At 44.7% G+C, this 27,237-nt stretch overlaps 1 protein-coding gene across 7 annotated transcripts in view; it reads right to left on the bottom strand.

Moving 5' to 3' along the window:
* Positions 1–7,390: 7,390 nt before the first annotated feature.
* Positions 7,391–27,237, bottom strand: part of LOC126548537 (kynurenine aminotransferase-like) — a 43,149-nt gene continuing 23,302 nt past the window's right edge. For 3 of the 7 annotated variants that reach the window (XM_050196758.3, XM_072289243.1, XM_072289259.1), the window contains 7 exons: positions 27,066–27,186; positions 20,861–20,937; positions 17,793–17,882; positions 15,961–16,147; positions 13,708–13,778; positions 12,102–12,188; positions 7,391–11,459 (listed from right to left, as the gene is read on the bottom strand). In XM_050196758.3, coding sequence (XP_050052715.2) covers positions 11,391–11,459; positions 12,102–12,188; positions 13,708–13,778; positions 15,961–16,147; positions 17,793–17,882; positions 20,861–20,937; positions 27,066–27,186 — 702 coding nt within the window. In that variant the 3' untranslated portion in view covers positions 7,391–11,390. Of the gene's footprint in view, positions 11,460–12,100; positions 12,189–13,707; positions 13,779–15,960; positions 16,148–17,792; positions 17,883–20,860; positions 20,938–27,065; positions 27,187–27,237 lie in introns of those variants that run through there. The other 4 variants (XM_050196759.3, XM_072289252.1, XM_072289245.1 and 1 more) reach the window with 4 other exon arrangements.

Genomic DNA, 27,237 nt, shown 5'->3' with positions numbered 1-27,237 from the left:
TTTGGGGCAATTGCAAAAAAAAAAAAGAAAAAAAACGGCTCAAGGGAACCAGATTCGCGTCGACGATGACGTGAAATAGTCAGTTAGACTTTTTGAAGCAGCAACTTAAGGAGTTTTATGAGACGGGAATCATGCGACTCGTTAGTCAGTGGGACAAATGTCTAAAGGCGCATGGAGACTATTTTTAAATAAAGCACCCTGTTTGTCGTATATTGGCATTGATTCACTTTCATTTGACTCGCCCTCGTATATGCAGAACTCCTGCTTGTTATATGTGCTCTCTGTTGCGACTACAATTTAGGTGCAATTACAATACACGACCGATGACAGCTGTACCTGCGCAATACATTCTAACAAAGGACAGCGTCAATCAGATTTCTCCCTGGCTGTTGCATATGTACAAAAATGTAAACAAGCTTCTTGAAGGACAAAGTTTCATTTGAATATTTGTGCTCAACTTGATTTCATGGCTTTTACATTTTTCATGTCAGAGCCATGCACTACTTTTCTGGTTTAAAACTGATATAGTTCTAAAGTTCGTGTGATATTTCCTTTACTTATAAAATAGACAGAAAAGATGGAAGCATTGACATCAGTTATTTCGGGCACAATTCTTTCGACATATGAGTATATTCTTTTATGAAGAAATACAATTTTACTTGTCCTGACAGTGCGTAGCGTTCAAGAATTGGTATGCAGCATCCTTGGCAATAGCAATGCGGTTATTATTCGTGTGTTTGATTTCTCGACAAATTCGATAAGGAGGAGGCTGAGCTGCAACGTGAGCGCCCCCCCCCCCCGCCCCCTCCCCGCTGACCCCCCCCCCCCGTACAACCTTTCTGGCTACGCCACTGTCTGTGGATGACGTTGTGTTTGAGTACTGCCTTCAAGCGACTGCATGGCGAATGGTGAAAGCCCCCTTTACCTCTTGCATCATGATGTGCGCAGGACAATGGTATCACGCGAAAAGGAGCGCGTCTGGATATTATGTTGCTGCTGCAATGCAAGCAGCTGCTTTGCTTCGCGTTCGCTTACGACTACACGCTTCCTCGTCGAATTCACGCTTGGGTCATTAAAACCGTAAACACGGCAAAAGGCGTGTAGCAAAGAGAGCACTGAATTCTGAAAGTTTACCAAGGGACAATCAAACCTTAAGCTTCAGCCGTAATAAGGTCAAAGCACCAAAACTAAAAGCATGCTTTACATTCGTTTCACTTAGTATGTTTAAATTCTTTGCAGAGCCTCTCCCTCTTTCGGCACAGCCTGCGCAAGTCGGGCAATGCAATGCCGCAGCTATATATGGAAGCTGCAGCTCACTGCGCATCCTTGTCTGTAGGCGAGTCACGAATCCAAGCCGGGTCAAAGTGCACACCACTGTCACTGCTTCATTACGACGACACTGGAGCTTTGCTATTTCCAAATCGCATCCCGCGACCGCGAATACGGCTCAAACGCTGCTTCGCGCCTCGTTTCCGGTGTCGATTACAGAGTGCCGGAGCCACTCGTTCCCTCTTGTATAGGCTCGTTGCAACCGCCGGCCAGGGCGAATGAGATTGCCAGGTCGAACTTACGCCATTTCTCACCTGAATTTTTTTTTCGTTTGTCTTTCGCTTGACTGGGGCGCAATCTCGTCGCAACTGTCTAGCTTTACCTATATTCGCGTAGTTAAAGGTGCAGGAAGGAGCGAAAGATAAAGTGGGAGCGGGTAATAGGCGTAAGAGGGGAGGCATCGCGTGGCGCTCACAGAGCAGGTCCGACTTCCGTCCTATAAGCCGAGGGCGCACTGTGCAGGCAGGGCCGCGATCGTGCCGTCCGCCCAATGCACTGGCGGTCGTGCAGTGGCCGCAGGCGAAGTTCCCAGGACCTTTGACGCCTGCGCTCGCGCTCCTTCGCGCCACCACGCAGGGCGGGTTTCTCTGCGAGGGCGAAGGAAGGAAGCGGAGGCGATAGCCCGCCGCTTGTTCTCCTAGCAGACCGTCATTAAGGCGAGGTCCGACTCGCCGAAGTGCATTCACAAACCTGCCTCGCCTTTTCTCTCTCTTCCATAGTGAGGAATGACCGACTCTCGCCGGGCAAACGCGCCCACGTCATCGCGGCTTTGGTTGTACGAAGCGCGCATAGTATACGGCGCCCGCTTTTATCTTGCGCGTGGCCGGATGACGCGCGCAATAAGATCGGCGCGTAGGAGCAGGCGTTCTCTGAATGGACGGCTCGTATCGGCTCGGCAGCAGGTGGAATCTGACGCGCCGGGAGCCCAGAGTAAAGGCAGGGTTTGCGTCTCCGTCATTGCCGAATCAGTGGATTTCCGGTGAAGCCCTTTGTTTCGTCTCAACTCCGATTTCCGATAACATCTTTGAATATAAGAAAGAGAGAAGAAACTACCCTCATGGCGGGGCCGCTGTAATGGTGTCACGATTTTGCCGTTCGCAGAAAGAAGACAGTAAACGCAATCAGGTGCAAGACGCGATTAACTAATGTGGGCAGAAGCTTAGACCTACAATACATAGCGCATTTCCAACGTACATGTTTAAAGAACAAATGATGTTCGTATAGATATGTATAAATTAATTTCCCCTCGGCTGTCTCATGGATTTATTGTTTGTTCGTATGGTGGTTGTAACTATGTAACTAACAAAACAGCGAGCCTCTTGGGTCCCCTTATTCTTTCCTATAGCCTGTCTCTTGCATATATATATATATATATATATATATATATATATATATATATATATATATATATATATATATATATATATATATATATATATATATATATAATATTACGATATGATTCCGCGAGAGACGAGCAGCCGCGAGAACGACGAAGAAGTTGGTCGGTGCCCTCGGCACGAGCGAGTGTCAGCCTGGCTGCCTGGCTCCAGTGTAAATAGCGTGTAAATAGCATCTCTCGTCTGTGTCTTTCCACACAATATATATATATATATATATATATATATATATATATATACATATACATTCTTGAAAGATGCCTCCCTATTGAAGATAGCACATTTCACTATTTAAAAATTGAAATCCTTGATCGACTAATTATCAAAAATTCACTAATTACGTTTCTAATACGTTACCTTATGGGCGGCCAGTATTGAAATTTAAGAATTCTAGCCGGGGAGTTCGCTTGGAACGAATTCTCTGGATGACACCAGTTTCGAGATATTAATTCCCGCACTTTGCTGAGAGATGCATTGGCGTTCCAGTTACTTTCTTAAACGTCGTTTTATGCATTGAAGCAGAAAAGTAAATATACGCCAATGCATTTTCCCGTAAAGTTCGGGCATTAATATCTCGAAACTGGTGTCATCCTGAGAATTCGTTCCAAGTGGATCCGCCTTGTGAACTCCCTGGCTAGAATTCTTCAATTGCATTATGGACTATAAGTAATCAATTAAAACTAAATTATTACATTACTGTTCATTAGTCGATTATGCATTTCAATTTTTTTGCAAGTATGAGTAGAACATCTCATTATGACATGATATTATGAGATATGATATGATATGATATTATGAGAATTATGATATCTGCCACAGGCAACTTCTAAAAATTTTGAAAGTGTTTGCTTTTCACGTAACTTGAACCAAGGATTTGAGAAAAGTGGTTAGCCGCAACTGAATGAAACTAACAGCGCATGGCTTGCCATCATGCGGCGCTCCTTAGAGTGTTCTTTTTTATATTCTGCTTAATTAGTTAATTGTCTAGGATGAATTATGAACATTTCTTTATATTCACTTTAGGGCCAAGTGCGTCTCGTGGCGTTGTAGAGGGGATTCAGAAACGGCCGATCCGATTTTTTACGCCGACGTACATGCTTCGTGGCGCTTTCTTTCCTGCGTTTAAAGAAAGCCCGCGAAATATGAAATAAAACAGCGTGACCGCTTTCATGCGCTATCGTATTGCAGAGCTCTCAATCGCTCTTCGTGCGAAAGGACCATGCGCGCGGACCGTGGCGAAGTGAGCGGCCGCGACTTTAGGCATCGTCTTCACAGTAGGTCAGCATCATTGGCGGTGGCCCGCGGAAAGGAAGCACCGTCGTCCCTGGTAAGCGACAGGCTCGACGCACGGTATGGAGCGCTGCAATAGTATAGCGTACGAAAGCAGCCACGTGGCTTTATGTCATATTTCGCGGGCTCTATTTAAACGCTGAAAGAAAATCGCCGCCACGCAGCATGTACGTTGCTACAAAAAATTGCATCAGTCGTTTCTGAACCCCACTCTACAACCCAACGAAACGCACTTGGCCCTAAAGTGAATATCAAAATTTTGCATAATTATTCTTAGTTAATTACCTAATAAAGAGGAATATAAGAAAATACCCTAAGGAGCCCCACACGACGACAAACCATATGCCCTTTTTTTTTTCATTCAGCAGCAGCTAACGACTTTTTCAATATGCTTGGTTCAAGTTACGTGAGACAGCCGGTATATATATATCAGGCTAGAATGGCTTGCGTCAATAGTACGCCTTATTTGGGTGTTCGAAACCTTTACTATTGCAGCCACCTGGGCCACGTACTGAAATATTGTTGGTATTTAGCGCACATGGAACGGCCTGTATCAGCCACTTTCCGCGACTAAGCTGGCTCAGATGAAGCTTAGCGTATAGGGAAAGAGAAATTCCACTTGCTAACCCTTCCTTCGCTTATGCCTTCGCTTTCGCTGTTGCATTCCGCGCACACCTGCGCACAGCTCTGCTGCTTGGCATAACTTTTGCCACCATAATTTTTTTTTTCCTGGATGCAGTTGTTATCGCATTTTCTGCGGTGTGCAGCTGAGAAGTGTTGAACTCTTTGTCTTCTGTTTCCGTTCGACTACAGAGTCGTGTCTGCTCAGTTGTGAACTTCCAAAGAAAGATGCGTGGTTTCGTGGCGTTGGTCCGGAATCGTGGGGAGCGGGCGTCGTCTCTACCGCCCTCAATTAGAGTCTCTGTCAGTCATGGACTGACCTTAAGAAGTCTGTTAAAACTCCTGGAGCAAGGAATAGAAGCAGTATACACTTAACCTGCGGCACAGGCAACGTTGTCAGCAGGGGCGTAGCCAGGGGGTGGGGGGGCTTATGGGGCTTCAGCCCCCCCCCCCGTGCTGTCGTGCTGTCGTGCGTCGTGCGCCGCCAACTAAAATAACCCCCGGCGCCGGAAATCATGCTGAATTTAGTCTAGAAAGACTTTGTCATGCTCGAAAAGACATTTCAGCGCGAACATTGCGAAATCGGACTGGATTTAGTGGCAACGCAGGGAGTCACATATCGTAACGCAAGGAGCTCCTCTCGAGCACAAAGTTTCAAGGGCGTTTTGATGGCAAGCGGGCTCGTCGTGGCATCTCGCGGAGGCCGCGCCATCGACGGAGCGCATGATTTCAATTCTGAAACTTTATGGGTATGAAGTTCTCATAAACTGTTGATGGGAAAGATTCATTGACATTTCCAAAGTCGTGCTTTAGATTTTCAATTCCGTAACATTGTGGGCTTAATGTTGTTATAAACATTTGAAGCCAAAGGTGCGTTGACTTTTCTAAAGTCCTACATCTGACCATACAACGAGACAAGCCAAATCAACACACTATCAGACAAGTTTACAAAGCACGCAGCGAGGTCCGATGAGACGAAGCGTTGTGGTGGTTCATTTGTGGCAGTATGTCACAGAAAAGAATATCAACATTTTTCTTTCACTTGCGTCAAAGCATCCATGTCAAGGTACTAAAGCCAGCAAAGGTAACTACGTTCTTATTTATTTTTCTACTTTGACTTTCATTCCTGAGAACACATTGAGCCTCTTCATATACTTTTTTTTTTTGTTCTCGCTACCCGCGGGCTGCCGGAACCAGCCAGAGCGCATGCGTTTTTCTCGTGTTGCCCCGATCCCCGCGCAGCGCACTTCGATGCGCGCTCGTTTTTCTCTGACCGAGTGGATTATCGTCTGGCATAGTTTTGGACGCTTTCTGGCTAGCAGACGAAAAAATTGGCTGAAGGCTTAGCTTGGTTAAGCCTGGAAGATTGCGAAAGCAATACCCTTGGCTGCGCCTTGGTTCGGCTGATGGTGTGGACATGGTTGCCCTTTGTTAAACTTATGGCTATACATCATCCGACATAGCGCAAGGCAGCGCGCCGACCACTGCGAGGAGCCGAGCTGTAGCCCCATTTATCCTCCTAGCGTGACGTCACACCAGCGAGCGCCCTCTCTCGGTAGCGCCGCAGCAGCGGCGCGCAAGGCTTCGCCTCCACCAACGATGCCGCGAGCTGGGGCCCCGTCTCTCGGTCTGGCGTGACGTCACACGGTCACGTGACGCGCAGCTGTGTAAGGAGGCGCCACGACCACCGATGGGCCGAAAGTGCGAGCAGTATTGCTTTCGCAATAAAAAAGAAACAAATGCATGGCCACTCGCCGCCATCAATGCGGGGACTCGACGGATTGCAACGCATTTGCTTCAGCGGAATTTCTCCTGAAAATTAGGATACGATACCGCGCAACATCCCTATGGTTATCTGTGGACCAATCGTCTCAGGTTTTCTTCGATATTCCTTCGGTAGCCGCATTAGGCGCCCAAAGTAGGCATTTAGTTATAGTCAACATGCCTTCCTTGCGTTTTTTCATTTCCATGCCCCCGCCCTACAAAAGAAAAAAATACATTGTTGCGGCTCAGCAAATTGTCGCATGGTAAAAGTTTGATTTTGTTACTTGTTTTGTGGAAAGTAATGGGCCAAGGCACGCTTCAGTTGGCGGATACTCATTATATTATTGCGGTAGCAATTATGTGGACCCTCCAGGCGCATTCCTGCCGTCGCCGTCGCCCTAATGTTCTGTATAAAGTCCATGGGCGAAAACATCGTGACCGCGTGTCGCATGCTGCATGTGCGAGTGAAAGCGTAAAGGGGAGGGTGGTTTGGCATGGGTTTGCCGATGATGGGGTGGCTCAATCTTGTGTGCGCAAGGGAGAAAAACAGGGAGGAAGCTCGCCGCCTCCTGTCGCGCACGATACATCAGAGGGAGTCGCGGGAGGGGGGGGGGGGGAGGGCTGTGATCTGTGGATCTGTGGTTGCGCAACATGTTTATTTGCCTTGTTTGACGCATTTTATATAGTCACTTTTTCATAGATACGTAGATTTATTGGAGACCTATAGCTATATTGAAATATCTTGTTGCGAGGTTTTGTGTATACGTGCAGTGAACTTTGTTTCCAGTGACACTTTTTTGCCTTCTATCAAGCTGTATCTTCGCATTTGCATATTCCATTTTATCTTCGCATTTCTAATGCACGAGGGCGAGTGAAATGAAAGTGAGCCAACCCCCCCCCCCCTCCCTAATAATTGTTCGGTTCATTACCTGCGAGGCATGCACCTAGCACAGAGGCATCTCTCGCTTACGAAAGTGACACAGGTGTGAGGATAAAAGTTCTTTAATGCTCGTGTACATTGGGTGTAACTTGGTTTCGTGGCATAATGGACACTCCGAAACTGTCACAGCATGTTGTTGTGAGGTTTTTGACAGCTGAAGATGTTTCGGAAAAACAAATTAGTCGCCGTGTGGCTGCCGTGTACGTTGAACATTGCATTTCATTGGCCACTGTGAAGCGTTGTAGCAAACGGTTTCAAGAAGGACGTGAAAGTTGCGAAGACGATCCAAAACCGTGCCAAAGCCACTGTGCAATCAACCCAACACAATTGCAAAGGCTAATTAGACAAGAACGGATGATAAGCATCGGTGAATTGGCAGGGCGTGTGAACATCCGTCATGGTTCGGGTCACACCATAATTCATGAACATCTCGGTTATCGGCTCTTGTGTGCGCAATGGGTGCCCAAGATTTTGAACCACGGCCAGGCGACGGAGAGGTTCGGCACTGCCTTGACTCATCTAATCCTGTATCACAATGCGGGTGACGACTTTTGTCTGCAATTGTGACCGGGAACGAATCATAGTGCCACTACTACGAGCCTGAAAGACGAAGGCAAAGCTTACAGAGGAAACATTTCAATTCAGAACCCCAAAGAAAAGCAAAGGCCGTCATTTCTGCCGAAAAGGTGTTGACTTTTTTCGGTCGTCAGCATTGAATTTGCTAAACCTATAGAGAGACTCAATCGTTTCGGATATTGTAAAACGTCGGATCGGCTGCGTGTCGCAATCAAAAACAAATGACGTGGAAATTGAGGAATGGGGTCATCTTGCTCCACAATGTCCGTCCCCACGCCGCTGATGTCGTTAACATAAAACTGGCAAAGTTCAAGTGGGAAACGCTGCAACATTCGCCATACAGCCTAGACCTGTCGCCTTGTGACTTACACATTTTGGAGCATTTGACAAAAAAAAAAAAAAAAAAACAGCTAGAAGGAACCAGAATTGTCTCGGACGATGACGTGAAAGAGTCAGTTACAGACTTTTTGAAGCAGCAACCTAAGGAATCTTATGAGACGGGAATCACGCGGCTCGTTAGTCAGTAGGTCAAATGTCTAAATGCTTATGAAGACTACTTTTAAACAAAGTACGCCGTTAGTCATATATTCGCATGGGCTGACTTTCATTTGACTCGCCCTCGTACATTTCGCAGAACTCCTTGTTTCTATATTTATTTCATTTATTCCGTACTGATAGCCTGGGTGCCAGGCCTTAAGCAGGAGTGAGCATACATAATTGTTTTCGCAAAATAGTTGCACCATATAACATCACAAAGACATGGTGAAAAAAATATAAAAGTAACTGAACAAAGAAAAAATTACCGACGATTACGTTACTTCCTAATGCGAAATTTGAGCGCAGCAAATAAGCTGTTTCACCCTGACTGTTTGCGAGCCTTTGTTTGCGTTTGGCCTCGGCCTCGGCCGCGCGAACGGTAGAGTCTTCTCTGCGACGGCGATGAGCTTCTGCTTCAGCCTCGCTTACTGCTGGTTGCTCTCGACGGCGGCGATGAGCCTCCGCTTCGGCGGTGCGAACGGCAGGGTCTTCTCGGCGGCGGCGATGAGCTTCTGCTTCAGCCTCGCTTACTGCTGGTTGCTCTCGACGGCGGCGATGAGCCTCCGCTTCGGCGGCGCGAACTGCAGGGTCTTCTCGGCGGCGGCGATGAGCTTCTGCTTCAGCCTCGCTTACTGCTGGTTGCTCTCGACGGCGGCGATGAGCCTCCGCTTCGGCGGCGCGAACGGCAGGGTCTTCTCGGCGGCGGCGCTTAGCCTCTGCTTCGGCGACGCGTACTCCTGGATCATCTCGACGGCGGCGACGGTAAGCTTCTGCTTCGGCGGCACGCACCTCTGGATTCTGACGGCGACGGCGCTGGGCCTCTGCTCTGGCAGCTCGTTTAGCAGCAGCAGCAGCAGCAGCAGCAGACGGAGGACTTCCATCGGTCGTCTCGCTCATGGCTCAGAAAGAACTGGCAGATAATTTCGCAGTGGCGAACGGCAGCGGCAATTTCGGCTCGGGTGGTGCACATATACAGATCCGCCGCCACCGATCTGGCTCTCTGACTGCCACCGCACAGGGGTTGCATTGGAGGAGGAGCGAAGAAAGGAATTAAGTTCGAGCCGGCGCTTTGACAACCGGAGACTCGCAGGAAGAGGGGGGAGGGGGGCGGCGTGTACACCCAGCGGCAAACGATGGGGGCAGAAGCGCGCGCAGCAAGCGGACAACACGATAAAGGGAGGAGGGAAGAGATAGCAGCGACTGACTGATGCCGCTGACGCCGATAGTGAGTCAACCCCAGCTGCGGAGTTGGTTTCAGGGACAACGCCGCCGATGCCGACACAAACAATATGATACCCTCGCTTCCGCAGCGCTAAGAACCAGGTCTAGCCGTGGGAAGGTGGTCACGTATTCGTCGACGTGCCGGGGCCTACGTGAAATAACCGGCGCGTCGGCAACTGAAGAGCACCCTATCCGCCACACAAGAACAGGGGGGGGGGACCCTTTCCTCCTCTTTCTGCATGGCGGCGACGGTGTTCTATGCAGTCACGTTATCTGGACTCTCTAGCGGCGTCAGCGGCATCCAGCGGTATCAGTCGCTCGCTGCTAGCGCTGGGGGGATGAAAGGGGGGCGGAGCTGGTTACGAGGCCGACGACAACGCCGACGACGACGCGAAACCCAGGAACGGACGCCAAAGAGCTGCGCTCTAAAAAAGCAGAAATAAACATGGCATTATCTATAATGAAGTGCATCATTATACAACCAACACAATAAGAAAAGAATCAGGTTTGGTGCCTGAGCACATTTAAAAATAGTTCGACTGTTTCACATTTTACAACATCAGCTGGTAGACAATTCCATTCACTGGTTGTTCTCGGAAAAATAAATTTTTGAACGTATCAGTGGAATGTATAAAATCTGCAACTTTCTTAGAGTGACAAAAGCGCATTGTACATTCTGACGATGGTTTTATATACGATGCCTTATCAATTCCAATTTTGTCATGAAAAACTAAACAAAAGAATTTCAGCCTTTCCGCACTTCTTCTTCGTAGCCCTTGAAGTTCCGCTTTTTGTAAGACATGTGCTCTCTGTTGCGACTATAATTTCGGTGAAGTTACTCACAATACACGACCGATGACAGCTGCTCCTGCGCAATGCATTCTAACAAAGGACAGTGTCATTGAGATTTTTCCCTGGTCTTTGCATATGTACAAAAATGTAAACAAATTTCTTGAACGACAGAGATAGAGATGGAAATGAGAGAAAAGCATGGAGGTTAAAAAAGTTTCATTAAAATATTCGTCCTCAACTTGTTCATTTCATGGCTTTTACATGTTTCATATCAGCGGCATGCACTGCTTTGCTGGTTTCAAACTGATATAGTTCTAAAGTTCGTCTGATATTTTCTTTACGTATTAACTAGACAGAAAGCATGGAAGCATTGATATCAGTTATTTCGGGAACAATTTTTGAGACATATGAGTATACTATTTTATGAAAAAATACATATTTTTCTCCTCTAGTTGGACAGTACGTAGCGTTCAACTATCCGTTTGCCGCATCTTTCGCAATGGCAATGCAGTTATTATTAATGTATTTGATCCCTCGACAAATTCTATGAGGTGGAGGCGGAGCCGCAACATGAGCCCCCCCCCCCCGAACGAAATTTCTGGCTACGCCACTGGTTGTCAGCATGCATGCGCTGTTGTCGCTGTGTATGTTCTGGTAATTCCGATACGTTAAAAAGCGTATTTGGTGAACAAAAGGTTAAGGTACAACCACAGTTTGCAGCTTCCAATTTTTGTGACACGAATTCACCACAGCCACTTTAATTATAGTTAACACACCGGTGACAAGTGTAATAACATTTCAAAGTGCAGCCGCCACGAGAAAACCCAGAAATGCTGGAAATCAATCATGTTCCTTACTAATCAGCTTTGAGTTGCTGTCATTTGCAAGCGACATTTTGCACTCACACTCCTTGGTGTGCTCTAATTTCTACTCAACATCGTCTTCAGTCCTTCCAGTATAGCAGCAGCTTTCAGAAGAGTTGTATCGTCCTTGAATATATGAAAGAAATCAGAGAGAAAATTGATTCAGGCACGCACTACGCACATATACATGGTTTTTGCGAAAATGCATCAGACGGGCATGAGGACAGGGTCCTTACCACGCCACGATCTAACTTGCTTCGTACTCACTCAATGGTGAGGCGTGGACAGACATGCCATTTGAGGGTGTCTACTAAAGGCGTGACAGCTAGTCTTGTTAGCAGTTAATGAAATTCAATGAAATTTATTACGCCGCAGAAATTAGCAGCATCAGCCTTTTTCATGCCTGGAAGTTTGTATGATGATCGAGGATGACGTGTTCAAGTCCTGCATTTGAATCAACCAGCAGACTTTTTTTATTAAATAGTTAGTGTGATTTTCATAACCACTTGTTTAATCACAACCTCAAGCCATTCAAAAATATGTCGCGTTATGGTAGAAGATGTTCCTAGATATCGCTTAGTTAAACCATTTTCCGTATTTTTGAGTCATTTGAACGATATTTTTGCAGCACCATGCATATTAGCCCCATAAAGCAATATAAAAAAAGTCACATAATGCCGCAATAATAAATTCTTCAATTTTGCCACTCCTGTCGCAACTGTTGCAAATCTAACATAAATATTGTAAAAACTTTTCGTTGGTGCTCACCTTCGCATAACAAATTCGTATGAAATCCTTAGCAAGGAGTTTGGCATCCTCACTATAGAACGCACTACCAGGAGTGGCCATCAGCTTCTGAAATGTGTTTAGTTTTCTCACGGTCATCAACTTTTATTTGCCGCGCACATCCGCTAAGTGCGGGAACATGATCGAGATAAAAGGCATAAACACCTATCAAATGCCTGTTTCCCATCTGTTTCTAAAACTTTAATGAGAATTTTCAGGAGCTTTAATAGTGCGATTAAAAAACAGGTGCAGGCCCTCTTTTCATGACACTCTGGAGAAGTGGCATGTATAACTGATTCCTGAGAGCTGTGCCCTTTCTCGACATATTATGAGCTGACATCTTGTACTCATGTTGGGCGTAGATAAGAATCCATCGATCGCGCTTGTTTTTCTTCCTGAAAATTAAACCTTGCATAAGTCTCTTCCCAACGTACTGAGCATTTAGTTTGCCTGCTTTTTTATTACACAGGTTATCTAAAACATAATCATTACATTTTTGTTAATAAGTCGAGTACGCATTTCAATTTTTCGTGAAAAGTAATGCTCGCCTCTTCGAGTAGACAAGCTCATGGACTAGAATTGTGCTATTTGCCACAGGCAACCTTAAAAAAATTTTTGAAAGTGTGCACTGAAATTCCCGATATATGGGCGCTCGGCCTGGCTCGCGTCACAACAGGCCTAGAGCCATCTCGTGCGTCTCACTTATTTTTGAGAGCCCCGTGTTTGTGTACTGGAGCACCTGAACGGAGCTTTATAAACGCGTTATAGCGGCTTCTGAAATTATTACCAGCCGCGAGATATTCGTTCTTCAAATGAGCTACGTTCAACGTGTCTTGCAATAGACCAGGGAAGCGTTTTGATAAATATTTCCCTGCTACAATTCCGAAGTTGCAATATGTGCCCTGGTGCATATAAATAAAAATAGTTACTGGAAATTTCATAAATCGTGAATTGCATGCCTGACTTGTCCAAGTAATGCCTGCGTCTTGAAATAATCTGCCACAAGAGGCACAACATGTCACTCTGGCACACACGACTTCGAAGAAAGCTGTTACAGGTCTAACGAAATACGTCGTATGCACTGGATATTCACATCAAGATCTACCGCTGTTTTGAGCAAGCTGTGTGCAGGAGTGGCGCTTCTTGGCAAACTAACCGGTGCAGGCCCATACAAAACGCGTTACCGAAGCCTTCTTGTGTAACAGATGCAATATGATTTCTGTGAAGTATAAGTGCCGCAAAAAGCTTTAAAATCTTTTCGCACAGCAACGCCACTGCGAACTGAAACAATGATTCACGCTTCACGCTATAGGGTCAAGCTTATTGCTGTGTTGCAGAAAACGTGCCCTGCAAAGCAACTTTTACAATAACACAACGGTTATCTCGTTCAAACAAACATAACAGGAACGTCAAGGACAGCGCAAGGAAGGTACGAAGTAAGCACTTCGTCCTTTCTATTTTTTCTCCCCGTCTCTGCGTCATGCCTCACGTTCGGGTACGTACCAAACAACCCAGATAATTTTATTAGAGTAAACTTAACAGGATGTTGGGGCTCGCGATAACTAATCCCACAACATTACCTACGTACCTTTTTTCTGCACAACCATTGTGTGAGGAGGTGATCTTCGTCTTCATTGCCTTGTACCTCCAGTTTTGATGCTTAAACGAGAAAAGGGTATATCATCAAGACACTTGAGAGTTTGAATTGAAAAGGAAAATAATAATTTAAGAAATCAAATATATCCGGCATTTTATATGTGATTAATATACTAGCGAGAAGTCCTACATGATGTTTGAGCCAAGTATTCTTGTCGCAGCAGCAAACACATACATAGATATTAGTTTTCCCCTATTGTCTTCGATGATCTGAACCTCCTGTTGAATCCGGAATAGACATTTCAATACAGTGCTCAGGCATCCTTTTCTTTTTGTTCTCAAAGTAATAAAGACACATTACGTTAGTAATTTAACTTAGATGATAATGTTCTTATATATTATTGGTTTGGTTCACTGTCGGGGTTAAACATTAAAAAGGAACGCAGGGACTACAGAGATGCCGAATGTACACGACGTTCTACTGGGCCTAGTAGAAAGAATGCTCCTGACATCCGCACATTTTCTCACTGGGCGTCTTCCGATTCGGAAGGCGAACCGCGCTGCATGCTATGACAGCCTGAAGAACAGTTGGCAGAGAGCTGACGATAACAATTAGCGCACCTTAATAGATGCAGCCGCGCGAGTTCCTTGGGGTCTTGGGCGTCGTAGGAAACTCCGCATTCAGCATGCTTTTACAGTGAGAAGCGTGAGGAGCTGACATGTTTTTGTTGAACAATTAGACATGACATAATATCCGGCTTTTTTTATGCCCGAGCGTCCTGTTCCGATTTAGGAGCTCAGAGCCGGTATGTCGCGAAATCGCAACAACCGGTTGGAAAAGAATAATTGTTCAAGCGAATGTGTTAAGTTGCAGAATCGACGGCCGTTATCAATCAAGATAGATATCCAACTAATACCCGCATCCCGAGACTATAGCACCAGCTTCGAGATATCCGACCGCAAACCTGCAGCAAAATGCACTGGCAATCCACTGATTGTTTTCGCAGGAAGCCTTCCATATACGCATTGCGGGACAAAACTATGAGAAACAGCAATGTGCACTGTTGCAGGTCCTGCCATTGAATAAAGTTAGGTTTTGAAGGTGGCGTTCTTTCTATTGCAGAGATCCCTCAACCGACCAAGTTTTTGCACAAGTGCACGATTGTGTGTTCAAAGAGCGATGTGCTTAATGGTCTTGTTGGTTAAAAATCAGAAGTGTTTTTGTGGTGGTCAAACAGTAACAAGCACTGCGAATTCTGCATGGAGAAACTAAAGTTGGCGCATTGTATTGAACGTACGAGAGAGAGAGAGGTTCGCCACTGTAGGCCGGCTGACTACTCTGTGCTGGACTAAAGGGGTGAAGGGAATGAATGATAGAAAGAGGTGACAACTTAGTGATGGCTGCCAGACATGTCGAGTAACTGTAATAAATTTTTTAAATATAGATTTGAGACGGAATTCTAGTGAGTTGATGAGAGGCCTTATTGATTTGAACAAGGAACAACTACAAAAATGTGGGAAACATGTCGCAACGTACTGCTTCGCTCGACAATACAGATAAAGTACTTATGGCGCAGAAGTACCAGAATTGCTCGCTGTACCTCTGGATCCAGTTGCTTTTGTGCTAGCGCTGAGTAATGTATAGGCCGTCGATACTCATGCTTCTCACTATGCAGCGAAGAATGCTGCAGTGATATATAGTGGGCGATAGGCTTATCGAGCAAACCAGTTTGAGCAGTGCAAACCAGTTTGAGCAGTGCAAACCAACTACACAGCGAGAAACGCGAGTTGCGGTCAACCTGGCGGCGCATTACAGACGGCGCAAACGCATGCCTATGAGAACATAGCTACTTTGCTCTATGCAAGTGTACTGGGTGCTGTACGTATACAAATTTTGATTCAGTGGATGCCGTGGTCAAATATACACGGGTTTTATCTTCTATTCGTAGCACATGCGGTGTTTCAATGTTTACATATACAGGCCACAATGTCCCGGAGTATCCAGGGATGACATTCACACAGCTTTTAGCCCTTCCGTATCAGTTTGTCATTGTCCGGAAGCCTTCACAAATATTTTGGACTACTACTATTAGCCTGATAATTGTGGTTGAATACGTGAGTACGTATTCAAGCACAACAATTTTTCGGCCGTGAATACGGCCGAGATTCCAACCCCTGTTAAGCAGTGGATTTACGCATTGCTCCTGTTCCAACACAAACACAGGCTCTTAGCAGTAACCCTCACCTAGATTTGATAAGTCGCAGAAAATGTAGTAAGCTCCTTGGGGAACGGTGACAGTCACACCGAGCGATCCGAGCAAGCGGGAGATGAAGTCGCGCTTCTTCTGGAGTGAATAGGACTGGCGGTTCCAATATCCTGTGGGATCTGCCGTCCGGTTCATTTGTTTCTCAAGACCTACGGCCACTGCTTCCTTCCTCATTGGCAACGTAAAAAAATGAGGGGATGAAAGAAATGAGACCTGCATCAGGCCCATTTACATGACCCAGCAACGACGTGTAATGACAAATCCAAACAAGACATTTATTCACAGGTCATTCACAAGAAAACCGACACTTGAAAGCATAAACAATGGTCCAACAAAAGATGCCTCCTGGGCCGACGTTTGGTGAGGGAACCTGTCCTCCTTCGTTGATTTTACAGACATCCCCTGACGAATACGTCGAAAGCAACACAAAAGTTGACAAACCTAGCCGTAATGAGAGCTACAAGACTTGCCGAGTAACTATAATAAGAATAGAAAGGTTAGCTTTAAGACTGAATTCCGCATAGAGGATGGCAGCTTTCTTATTTTCATCGTTGAACAGCCCCAAAATGTGGGAAACCTGTCATAAGGTATTGCGTCGCTCGACAATACAGATAACGCATTCGTAGAGTAGAAAACTTAGCATATCCTTCTTAGCGTTAACATTACTCTATATTAAACATCGAAAATGTCAACCTTGGATCATTTTGTAACCTATACGTGACCGCTCCGTAAGTTCACAGCTTGGCTAGTGGGGGTAGGAACATGTAAATGGGACACTGCAATGTTCCCCACCTTGGCGCTATGTCCTTCCAGGCATGTTGCTCTAGACCTGCATGTCGAACTACACGGCGCATTTATGTGCCATAAAGCCTTATTGCGAATGCGTTGGTATTTGTCGGCGCCAGAACATAAGGTACGTTGTACTTCTACTTCTGTTTCAAACACTTCTTTCTTCACCTTTTTGGCGGTGTGCCTGGCAGATTATCCATGTTATAGTCGCTTTGTCTGCTGCAGCGTCCATAGGCATTCGCCTCATTTCTATAGAGGTACTGCAAGAGCGATCGTCAACTGAGCAGCATTTTTGCTTGCTTTCCCTATCAGTGCTTGAAAATTTCTAATTATTCACTTAGAAGCACATGTACAAATTGCGCAAACTAACCCAAGCAGAAAACAGAGCCACCCAGTGTGTGCAAAGAAATCTTCGCATTAAATATCAAGAAAGCGCGTCGCCCGCTAAACCCATTCAAATGTGCCGGCTCCAGATTGTCTTGCGGTGTGCCGTCATGTCTCGTAATTCCAAGCCTGTCTAGGAGCCGTTGACTGGCCGCGGCGACGCTTCTTAGGCACAAATGGAGTAGTCTATATCCTGGTCAGCCCAACTACCGACGCAACTGGCGTCACTCAAAATGCACCAGCGTCGGCGCTCAATCCAAAACTTTGGCATGTATCACAGGAAAACCTATGAGAACATGTCAGGGGCATAAAAGTCTGCAGACAGGGGCTTGCCAGTACCGTTTTGAACATATTATGCCACGCGGGAGGCTTCGGGAAGCTTTCAATATTTTTTTTCTGCGAGCTGTACCACTTCAATGTTCTTGCTTTAATGAAAGGACTATGCAATTTCTACGAACCTTGCTTATTTCCTCCCACTTCTTGAGTTCTGGCAATAACTATAGCAGCAGAGCACTGTATCTAGATATTTCAGACATACTATGATCAGTTGTCGCACGATCTCGCTGTGAAATGTATTTCCGCTATAAGGACGGTTGAGGTATATTAAATATAAGGGGGAAAAGCAATATCAGCTCACCTGCATTAGAGTGCTGACTGTGCAGATGCAGTTCTCGTGTATCCTTCGTAGTCCTTTAAGCAGGTGCTCAGGGCCATAAGCCCAGCCTACCTGTGCAAACGTAAAAAATTACTGGTTGCCAGTTGTGAGGAACCCATTTTCACGCAGAACTTTGAAGGATGCGGAGCAGACTTCACAGTCGAGCATGATATGCCAAATTTGCGAACTTGCGCTTCCGTTCTCGTTTAGACAAAGCTGGTCTATAATTTACCGCCAGTTGAACAGCACAGTGCTGAGACCCATTCGATACTTTGTGCATATCGAGGATATAATAAACTTTAGCTCTCGAACGACCGTCACAAGACGATGCCATTTTGTTCATTTATAGTTATAAACAAGGCCATCAGCGAAACAGCGCATATTGTCAGGGAAACGTTGATCACTGCTTTCTCTTATCTTGAAGCGCCCTGCTGGTAAGCATCACTTCAACATAATCTCAGTCCGTAATTCAGCATTAACATTGTCAATACCTTCATGGTATATTTAAATTTGTAAAAGCCTCGTTGATGACTTCTACTTTGCATAAATGGCTACTTGAGGAAAAATGAGCAGACATGAGACGTTGGCGGCTTATGAAATGCGAAGGTTGTGGGATCGTTCCCCACCTGCGGCAAGTTGTTTTTTTGAGCCACTTTCATTTCCATTAATTTATCGTTCCTTTATTTAATTTATTAAGCACAAGTAATTTCCCCTATGTTGCCCTTGGTGTCAGTGTTGGCTTCTTATGATATGACTAATAAAAATTCGGGCCCCTCGGTTAACCCCCTTTCTTCTCGTTCAAGCTTCGATCCATGTGTGAGAGGTTTCCATTTGTTATGGCCGTGCCACACGTTTTACAGTAGACTATCGTACGTTGAAGACAGGCGATATGCATTTATCGTCAAACAGAAAAGTGGTTTTTCTTCGCAAAAAAAAAACAAGAACAGAAAGGAGTTGTTTCGTGCGACGAATGTTCGATGCATTAGGCTTTATAAAAGAGTCGTGCCATATTTTATATAATAAATTGCGCACCGGCAAATTGCATTCAAGGTAGCTAGCATTCCTGTATTTGAAACTTCCCTTTCCATTTCTACTGTTCATCATTCGTTCGTAAATTTGTCCGAGAAAATCTTTAGCTTTCCTTTCTGTTAAAATTATTCAACAGTTTTGGGGACAACTAAGTGCAGATGCAAAAGAAAACTACTTTTCCACGGAATCGGCTGCACTTGTAAGAAGATTCTAATGAAAATTATCCAATATTTAAGGCTTTCTGTGCACCATGGGCACAGCAACTCTCCAGGGGCTACGAAACGCACGCCGAAATGAGCAGTACATACAATTACCTCCGCAAGCCTGCAGGTCTGCTGATTGTCTAATTGTTTCATTAGTAGCTTTTAACGGCACAACAGCATAACAACAGCACTCCTTTCATCTTACATAAAACATAGGCAAAAAACGCAAGTATTGAAAGTACTAAGAATAAGATAGGCAAACTAAAAAAAAAAAAATTGCAAAGAATTGCGTTTTGAGAAAAAGGCATTTTACAGTTGAAAACCCGAACGCAGCGCTCGGCAAACGCAGCAAATACATGCTTTTTTATTATTATTTCCTGCTCCGCAGCAGCTTGTGCAAACGTGGTCATTCCGAGAATGCAGCTCGGCTGAACTCCTCACGAGATCCGCAATGGCCAGCGGCTGCGCTGTGCCGGCCGTGGGACGCTAGTGCCATTTCCTGCTTTTAAGAGGCACCTTGCGCTCTTTAAGCGTGATTTTAATCGATTTCAAAATAAAATTCACCTGTAATCTTTAATGTCATAAATGTAGAGACACTGAACTTGACAAAAGAAGTGAGAAAATAAAATCCATAATTTTCAAAAGAAAAAGAAATAAAATATATAAAAAAAGAAAAGCCTTTTTCTTCTATAGCATCTCCCCCTAAATAGACGTAAGTAGACGACGCGTGCACATGGTGGTGCGCGAATACGGCGTAAGTCCTAGCATGCCGCCTCGAAGACTTTCCAGCACGGAAGCCGCGTGCGGCGCCAAATGTCGGAGTTCTTGCCGAGTAACCGCCGCGTTCCGGGTCATGCGTCGCTGCCGTTGCATGGAAACATCGGAGTTTTACATATTAGTTTAGGTACCGAAAACGTCTACTTTATGGCGCATTCACTAGCATCTTTACAGTAACATTTTGCATGGAAGCTGCTCTTATCTAGACCATATGAAACTAGCCTGCTTACGAGCTGCAAAATTTCGTTCGCTAGCCTTTATGAGCACTTTTGCCGTTTTCTCTGTACTGAAATCTCAGTAGGTATGTGTACATTTATGTGTGTATTAGGAGTAACCGTTTAAGAGCTCAACGCCTGGGTGTGAATATTTTGTCATGCGGGCTTTTCGGAATGGCCTCGAGCATCGGGCTCGTCTACTCCATGAAGCTTCTTGCGAGCATTGCTGAAAATATCTCGCGTCTTGCGTGCCGGAAACCCGATCTCATTACGCCGTAGTAGGGGACTCAGAATTAACTTTGAGCAGCTGGGGCTCTTTAACGTGCACTCGACACTAAGTAAACGGGAGGTTTTGCATTTCGTGGCCGCCGCAGCAAGGATCGAACTCGGGACCTCGAGAGCTGAGCAGCGCAACGCAATAACCCCTAATCTACCGCGGCAGGTACGTAGGGTTGTGAAATGGTAGAGTAGCTAAAAAAAAGTCAAAACATCGTTAATTCACGAAAGATGTAGTCATGTTTATTTCACCTAAAGAAAGAAAAATAAATTGCATTCTCCCGTAGTCAGTGGTAATAACATGAGGCAACCTGTTATTACCCCACTGTGCTCTGCCTCGCAGCTTAATTAATGCATTTTAGGCTTATATGGGGCAATGCATATTTTTCAACGACTGAAAGCGACCAGTACCCACAAGTGTTTGGTCTTATTGCTCGTGGTTTTCTTTGTGTTAAGCTATGGGGCAGGTAAGGCTACAGGAGCAACCAATTGAAGTTGTCCAGTCAATATTATAGCGCACGTGGAGCTGAAAAGGAATTTAGGAGCTCACCCTCCAGCCAGTAGCGCCGCATGCTTTCCCGGCACTTCCTAAAGTTATAGTCCTTTCCCACATACCAGGAAGCGTGTCTGTAAAAAAAGGGCAAAAACTCTTCAATTGCTACCAAACAATGATGATTGCTATCAACTAGGGACAAGCGTAAGTGTAATGAAGTGTAAGGTTTAGTACAAATGCTATATCAGGGAAGGAATCCATGACGTCTCCAGAATTTTAAACGTTCCTCAGTGTCATCGAATAAACAGTAATAACAGCTAATAAACGGCTAATAAAGAGCCCCCGAATGCGTGGGACATGTTGCTCCTATAAGTAAATGCTTCGTGGAAGCTAAATTGTTTCAAGGACTATGTAACCAGTTGGTCCTGACACAGTCACATTCGTGTGTGGTCGTTTGCCTGAGCGCGCGTAATATTCCCAACGTGCTTCTGTTAGCATATAAAACAACTGTCTAGGAATTTTGTCTCACACATTTATGTTTAAATGTGGTCGGACAGAATAAAATCCCCTGTAGCCACGGTGTCTAACGGAAGCCGAACTTCCACCGAAAACCATACCAGTACCGGAGTTTTGGCCGGAACTGAACACTGTGTGATTACATTCCTTCTATTACTCTATCCTCTTTGTTATCCACCATTTTTGTAATTTTACTCCCGCACAAATACTTCAATTGATAACTGAAAAAATGGCTTTAAAACAAGGTTAGATAAAGGGATAAAATTCCTTGTCTCATGTGACAATATATAGTCACCGATGAGTGTTGCCCTTACGTGTCGCCCGTTTATATACACAGGCTGTCCCTCGTAACTTGAGCCAAGATTCTGAAAATAAAACGCGTGTCGCAAGCGAATTGAACCGAACGCGTACTATTCACACTGGACTATAGTAACTCAAGCAATTGTTTATCTTCCCCATGACTCACTCATTAATTAAGTTTAATTACCCAACTTTTTAATTATTGGCTGAGAACACCAAGTATGATAACCAGATTTGTAGAGCACCTTCAGAAACCGCCGATCGGGTTCTTTCCTGTACGATACGTCTCACGTAGTCCTTTTTCCCGGGTTGCAATGAAAGCCCGCGAAATATGAAAAAAAGCCACGTGACGGAGCGCTTGCGCAGTAGTATCCTGCTGCTCTCAAACGTGCGTTCGGTGAACAAGGTCTACTGCATCGCGACTGGCGACTGGGAGGCGGCAGGGCGTTCTTTAGCTCCGCGGCAGCTCTCGGCCAGCAGCATGCACTTGCGCCGTCATCCGACCGAAGCCGACCTTGTTCACCGAACACACGCTTAAGAGCAGCACGATACCACTGCGCAAGCGCACCATCACGTGGATTGTTTCAGATATCGCGGGCTTTCTTTGCAACCCGGAAAAAAAAAAGAACTACGTGAGACGTATCGTACAGGAAACTCGATCGGTGGTTTCTGAAGGTGCTCTTCAAATCTGCTTATATATACGTGGGGTCCTCAGCAAATAATTAAAAAGTTAGGTAATTAGGCTTAATTAATTAGTGAGTTATGGGGAAAACAAAATATTGCCTGAGTTACTATATTCGAATATTATGCGTTCCGTTCAATTCGCTTCCGACCCGCCTTTCATTTTTAAATTTTTGGCTCAATTACGTGGGACTACCCTGCATAATAGGGCTGCAACAGCTTCTAGCGGCGGTGTATTACGAAATTGTCAATGCCAATAAATCAGCCTATTTAAGTTCACATTCCCGCCAATTTTACTTGCTCTAATTCTAGTATTGCACGTTGCAGTGATTCTTCTAGGTTCAAGGCTAGCGGTGTGTACATGAGTTGCCACCTTTTCCTTCGTAGTACATTGCTGAAATATTTGGCAGATGTTGTACGGCCGTTGATATCACACTGTGTATCATGCCGCTTTGCTAATGCTGCCAAGTCCAGGCTGCTGCATGACCATTGTTCGCGACTGCACCGTCTGTCGTCCAACAACTTCACCCACTCTCTGGCTACGTGGAATCGAATCCTGGCCCTAACATCTGCTCCAGTTCTACGCGGGCATCTTGTGACATAATTGCAGCATTGGAGGAAATAAGCTCAGGTCAGGTGTCTCTTCTAAGGGAAAGCAAATCAATCAGAATCAAACTATCGCAGAACGAGAACATTTTTACGACATTAAGACGCGATCGACCGACAAAAAACTGAAGACGATGTTTCCTCCACAACTGCACTGAGACCGAAGCATCAGGACAGTTGTCGATAAAAATACAAAAGCCATTTCCGACATATCATCACGACTAAATGACTCAGAAGATAGGGCTCGCCGTTCTAACCTTGTGTTTTTGGCATAGCTGAAAGCGGGAAACGTGGCAGGAATTGGAGAACAAGATTGTGGAACATTGAACTTCTAAGCTTGACATCAAGTTAGACCCCTTTGATATCGAGCGGACTCATAGAACTGGCAAATACAGCAGTAATAGAAACAGACGTATAATTGTCAAATTAGCGCATTTCACAGAAAAACAACGTGTTCTTTCAAATGCTACTCAAATAAGAGGGTCCAACCACAGCATATCAGAAGACTACTCATCTAGCACTCGCCATGCACGTAAACAGCTAATCGAGTTCGGCAAGTCCCAACAGAAACCTTTTAAACTTCGGTACGATAAACTAATCATGGAGAACAGAACTTACAAGCACGATAACGCTACAAATAGAGTTATATCAACTTCATAGCTACCATCGCACACTCCCGCAAAACCAGATAGTATCCCTCTATCATTTGTTTACACTGACATAAGAATCTTGCAGTGCAAACGCGAAGCACTCGTTAGCCTCATTGATTCTTCTGATTGTCAGCTTCTCGTACTAATAGAAACGTGGCTGAATTCAACCATCGATCACACAGAGCTTTACTCATTCCTCCCTGATTTTGACATATTTTGGCGGGATCGTGTAGGTAAAACGCGGAGATGTCCTGATAGCTGCCCATCGTAGCCTTTGTTGCTCTATTGTCGATATCACTTCACCTCTAGAAATTTTATTCGTTTTGTGCAGTTCTTCAAACCTACAAATTATTATCGGTACATGCTATCGACCTCGACGCAGATGCTATGCTTCTTTCACTACTTCCACGACGCACGGCAATTTCTTACGACGTCATTCAGTCATGCGCAACTACTGCTCTTAGGTGACTAACATTCCTGGTATAACATGATACGAACCAGTCACACCGCTGTCTAAGAATAACATCGAAAGTAATTTTCTTAACACATGTCTCACCTTTGGTTTGACGCAGCTGGTATCTACCCCAACACGAAAAAATGAACAGTGCTCTAACATACTCGACCTTTTCTTAACATCCCATCCCGACAGTGTTTCTTCTTTAACACATGTACCAGAACTAAGTGATCACTATGTACTATATGCAGAATTATCCTGGCAACAACCTCAGAGCAAAAAAACTAAAAGAAAATAACACTTTACGATAAAGGTGATGACATCAGTATTAACAATGTATTAACCGAGTTTTACAACTAGTATATCATAGATTTCCCGAAGCGCACAGTAGGCACCAACTGGGTGCTTTTTAAAAATAAAATGATCGAAGTCGCTGAGATTTACATACCAACGATCACTTTAACTGAGCGACCTTCGTCCCCATGGTTCAACAACACATTAAAACGACTAAACGGTAAAGAGAAAAGATTATTTCGCAAAGCCAAACATTCCAATATTCGTCCCCTCTGGGAAAAATATCACGTCAGTGAAAATGCGTTTGATTTTTTTGGCCGCAACAGATAAACGAACATTTTACTCAAGAACACTGCCATAGCATGCTGCAAAACGATCCCAAGCAATTGTGGAAATACATTAATCCAAATAACCATAAACCATTATTATTATATGATGAAGACAATAACCGTGTTTCTGACCATAAAGCACCTGAAGTACTAAACACTGTATTCTCTTCCGTGGTCACTTCTGAACCTAACACTGACCTCCCAGACTGTCCTTACCTCAACCACCTAACCATGCCAGACATAACAATTGAGGCATACGGTATCACCAAACTAATAAAACCCCTCAAATTAACATTATCGGCTGGCATCGATAGAATCAATTCCAAAATGCTTAAAAACACTGCGTACATCTCTAGCGTATTTTCGTGCCATATCTTTCAGCAATAATTATCATCTGGAGTGGAGGCGCAAGTCTGAAAAACAGGTAAGATAATTCCGGTTCCAAAAAAGGATAATCGTCATCGTGCCGCAATGACCGTCCAATTTCCCTCACACGTGTTTGTTCCAAACTAATGGAGCATATTCTCATATTGTATTATTCACATATTGTAAAGTATCTAACCCCTGCTAATTTTTTCAATCCTCATCAGTATGGTTTTCAGAAAGGCATGTCCTGCGAGACTCAACTAGCTCTCTTCGTTAATGACACCAGCTCACATCTTGATCAAAACGTACCGCACCTATAGAAGCCCTCTTCTTGATTTCCAAAAGGCTTCCGACAAGGTTCCTCATGAACGGCTCTTCCTAAAACTATGGCGTCTTAATCTTAACTTTTGTGTTCTCCAATGGATACGCAACTTTCTGACTAACTGTCAACAGTTCGTTTACGCTAACCAATGCTCGTCTAATTCATAAAACGTTATATCCGGCGTGCCACAAGGCACTGTTCTGGGACCACTTCTCTTCTTAATAGGCATTAACGACTTACCGAGAGGTTGTTCTTCGAAAATGCGTTTATTTGCTGATTATTGCGTAATCTATCGTCCTATTGCTAACGACGCTGGTCCTCGTGTTCTCCAGTCAGACCTTAATTAACGTCATTGAAACATGGTGTAATAATTGGCTAATGTCTCTCACAGACAGACAGACAGACAGACAGACAGACAGACAGACAGACAGACAGACAGACAGACAGACAGACAGACAGACAGACAGACAGACAGACAGACAGACAGACAGACAGACAGACAGACAGACAGACAGACAGACAGACAGACAGACAGACAGACAGCTTTATTTTAATGTCTCTCAAAATAAATAAAACTTCCCTACTTTCCACCGTCGCCAATCATTCATTTCAGCGAATTACGTTAATGCTGGTTCAGAAGTATGTGCTGTGACTTCTTATAAGCACTTAGGTATTAATTTGTCCTGTAACGTCGGTTGGTCCTCACACATTTGCAGCATTAGCAAAGATTCCAATCGTGTTCTATGCTAGCTACGTCGTAATCTGCGTCTTGTTCCTCCTTCAGTAAAACTACTAGAATATTTAACACTTGTTCGACCCAAACTGCAATAGACATGCTCAATGTGGGACCCATACCAATCAAACCTGGCAACAGTACTGGAATCCATACAGCATCGCGCAGCAAGATTCATTCACTCCGACTACACTTACTTCACTAGTGTCACTAAACTCAAGTCATCTCTTGACCTTCCAACCCTCAGCACCGCCGCAAAACAGCCAGACTGTGTCTTTTTTACAAGTTCTATCACTCCCTGCTTCACCAGACCAACATTAAGCCTGCGCATCACACTTCATCCCGTTATAACCATTCAAAGGCTGTTTATCCCCTCCCAGCTCGCATCTCAGCTCGCGTCCCCGCTCATCTTCACTCTTTCTTCGTTCAAACAGCGAAAGACTGGAATCATCTACCTGCTTAAGCAGTGCACCACTCCAGTCATTCATCGTTCAAGGCATTCATTGAAAATATGACCTATATATTCCCACCCCTCATGTAAAACCACAGATGGGGTATTTGAGGTATAAATAAATAAATAAATAAATAAATAAATAAATAAATAAATAAATAAATAAACCACGACCATGTTGAACAGAGGATGTATTTTTTTCTCCCCTTTACCTGTTTCACTCGACAGCAACAACTCCAGTGGAAAAGCTCACAGTTAACTCACACTCTAGTAAAAATATCCGCGCAGCTGATATCTTCATAATAACCAATAATTGTAAGATGCTTGGTTTAGGCTCAAGCGATAAAAGGTTGGGCAGGGATGGGTCGGTTACGGGCCAGGTGTGAAAACACTGGGCCCTGCTCGGGCCCGGGCCAGAAACAACGGTCCGTACAGTGTTCTATTTCCTCTACGGCGTCACTGTGCAAATTCGTTTGTTTTGTTCAATGGTATTTCTTTTTCTTGACATCCTGCTTGTTAGTGTACCTCACCAGTGTGGTATGCATTAACGTTGTACTTACTCATTCTAATATGCTCGATTCCATCGTAAAGTATCCATTCGTAAACTTCATCCATTACACAGATAACATTGTGCGTCCTGCAGAGGTCCGCAATCATTTCTAGCTCTTCCTGGGAGAAAACCTGTGCAATCGAAAATGCGAAAATTACATCAACAGCTGTCATGAAGTCGCA

Source organism: Dermacentor andersoni, chromosome 1 (genome assembly GCF_023375885.2).
Source record: "Dermacentor andersoni chromosome 1, qqDerAnde1_hic_scaffold, whole genome shotgun sequence".
Taxonomy (NCBI): domain Eukaryota; kingdom Metazoa; phylum Arthropoda; class Arachnida; order Ixodida; family Ixodidae; genus Dermacentor; species Dermacentor andersoni.
The sequence above is the reverse complement of the archived record's forward strand: the minus strand, read 5'-3'. Positions and strand labels throughout refer to the sequence as shown.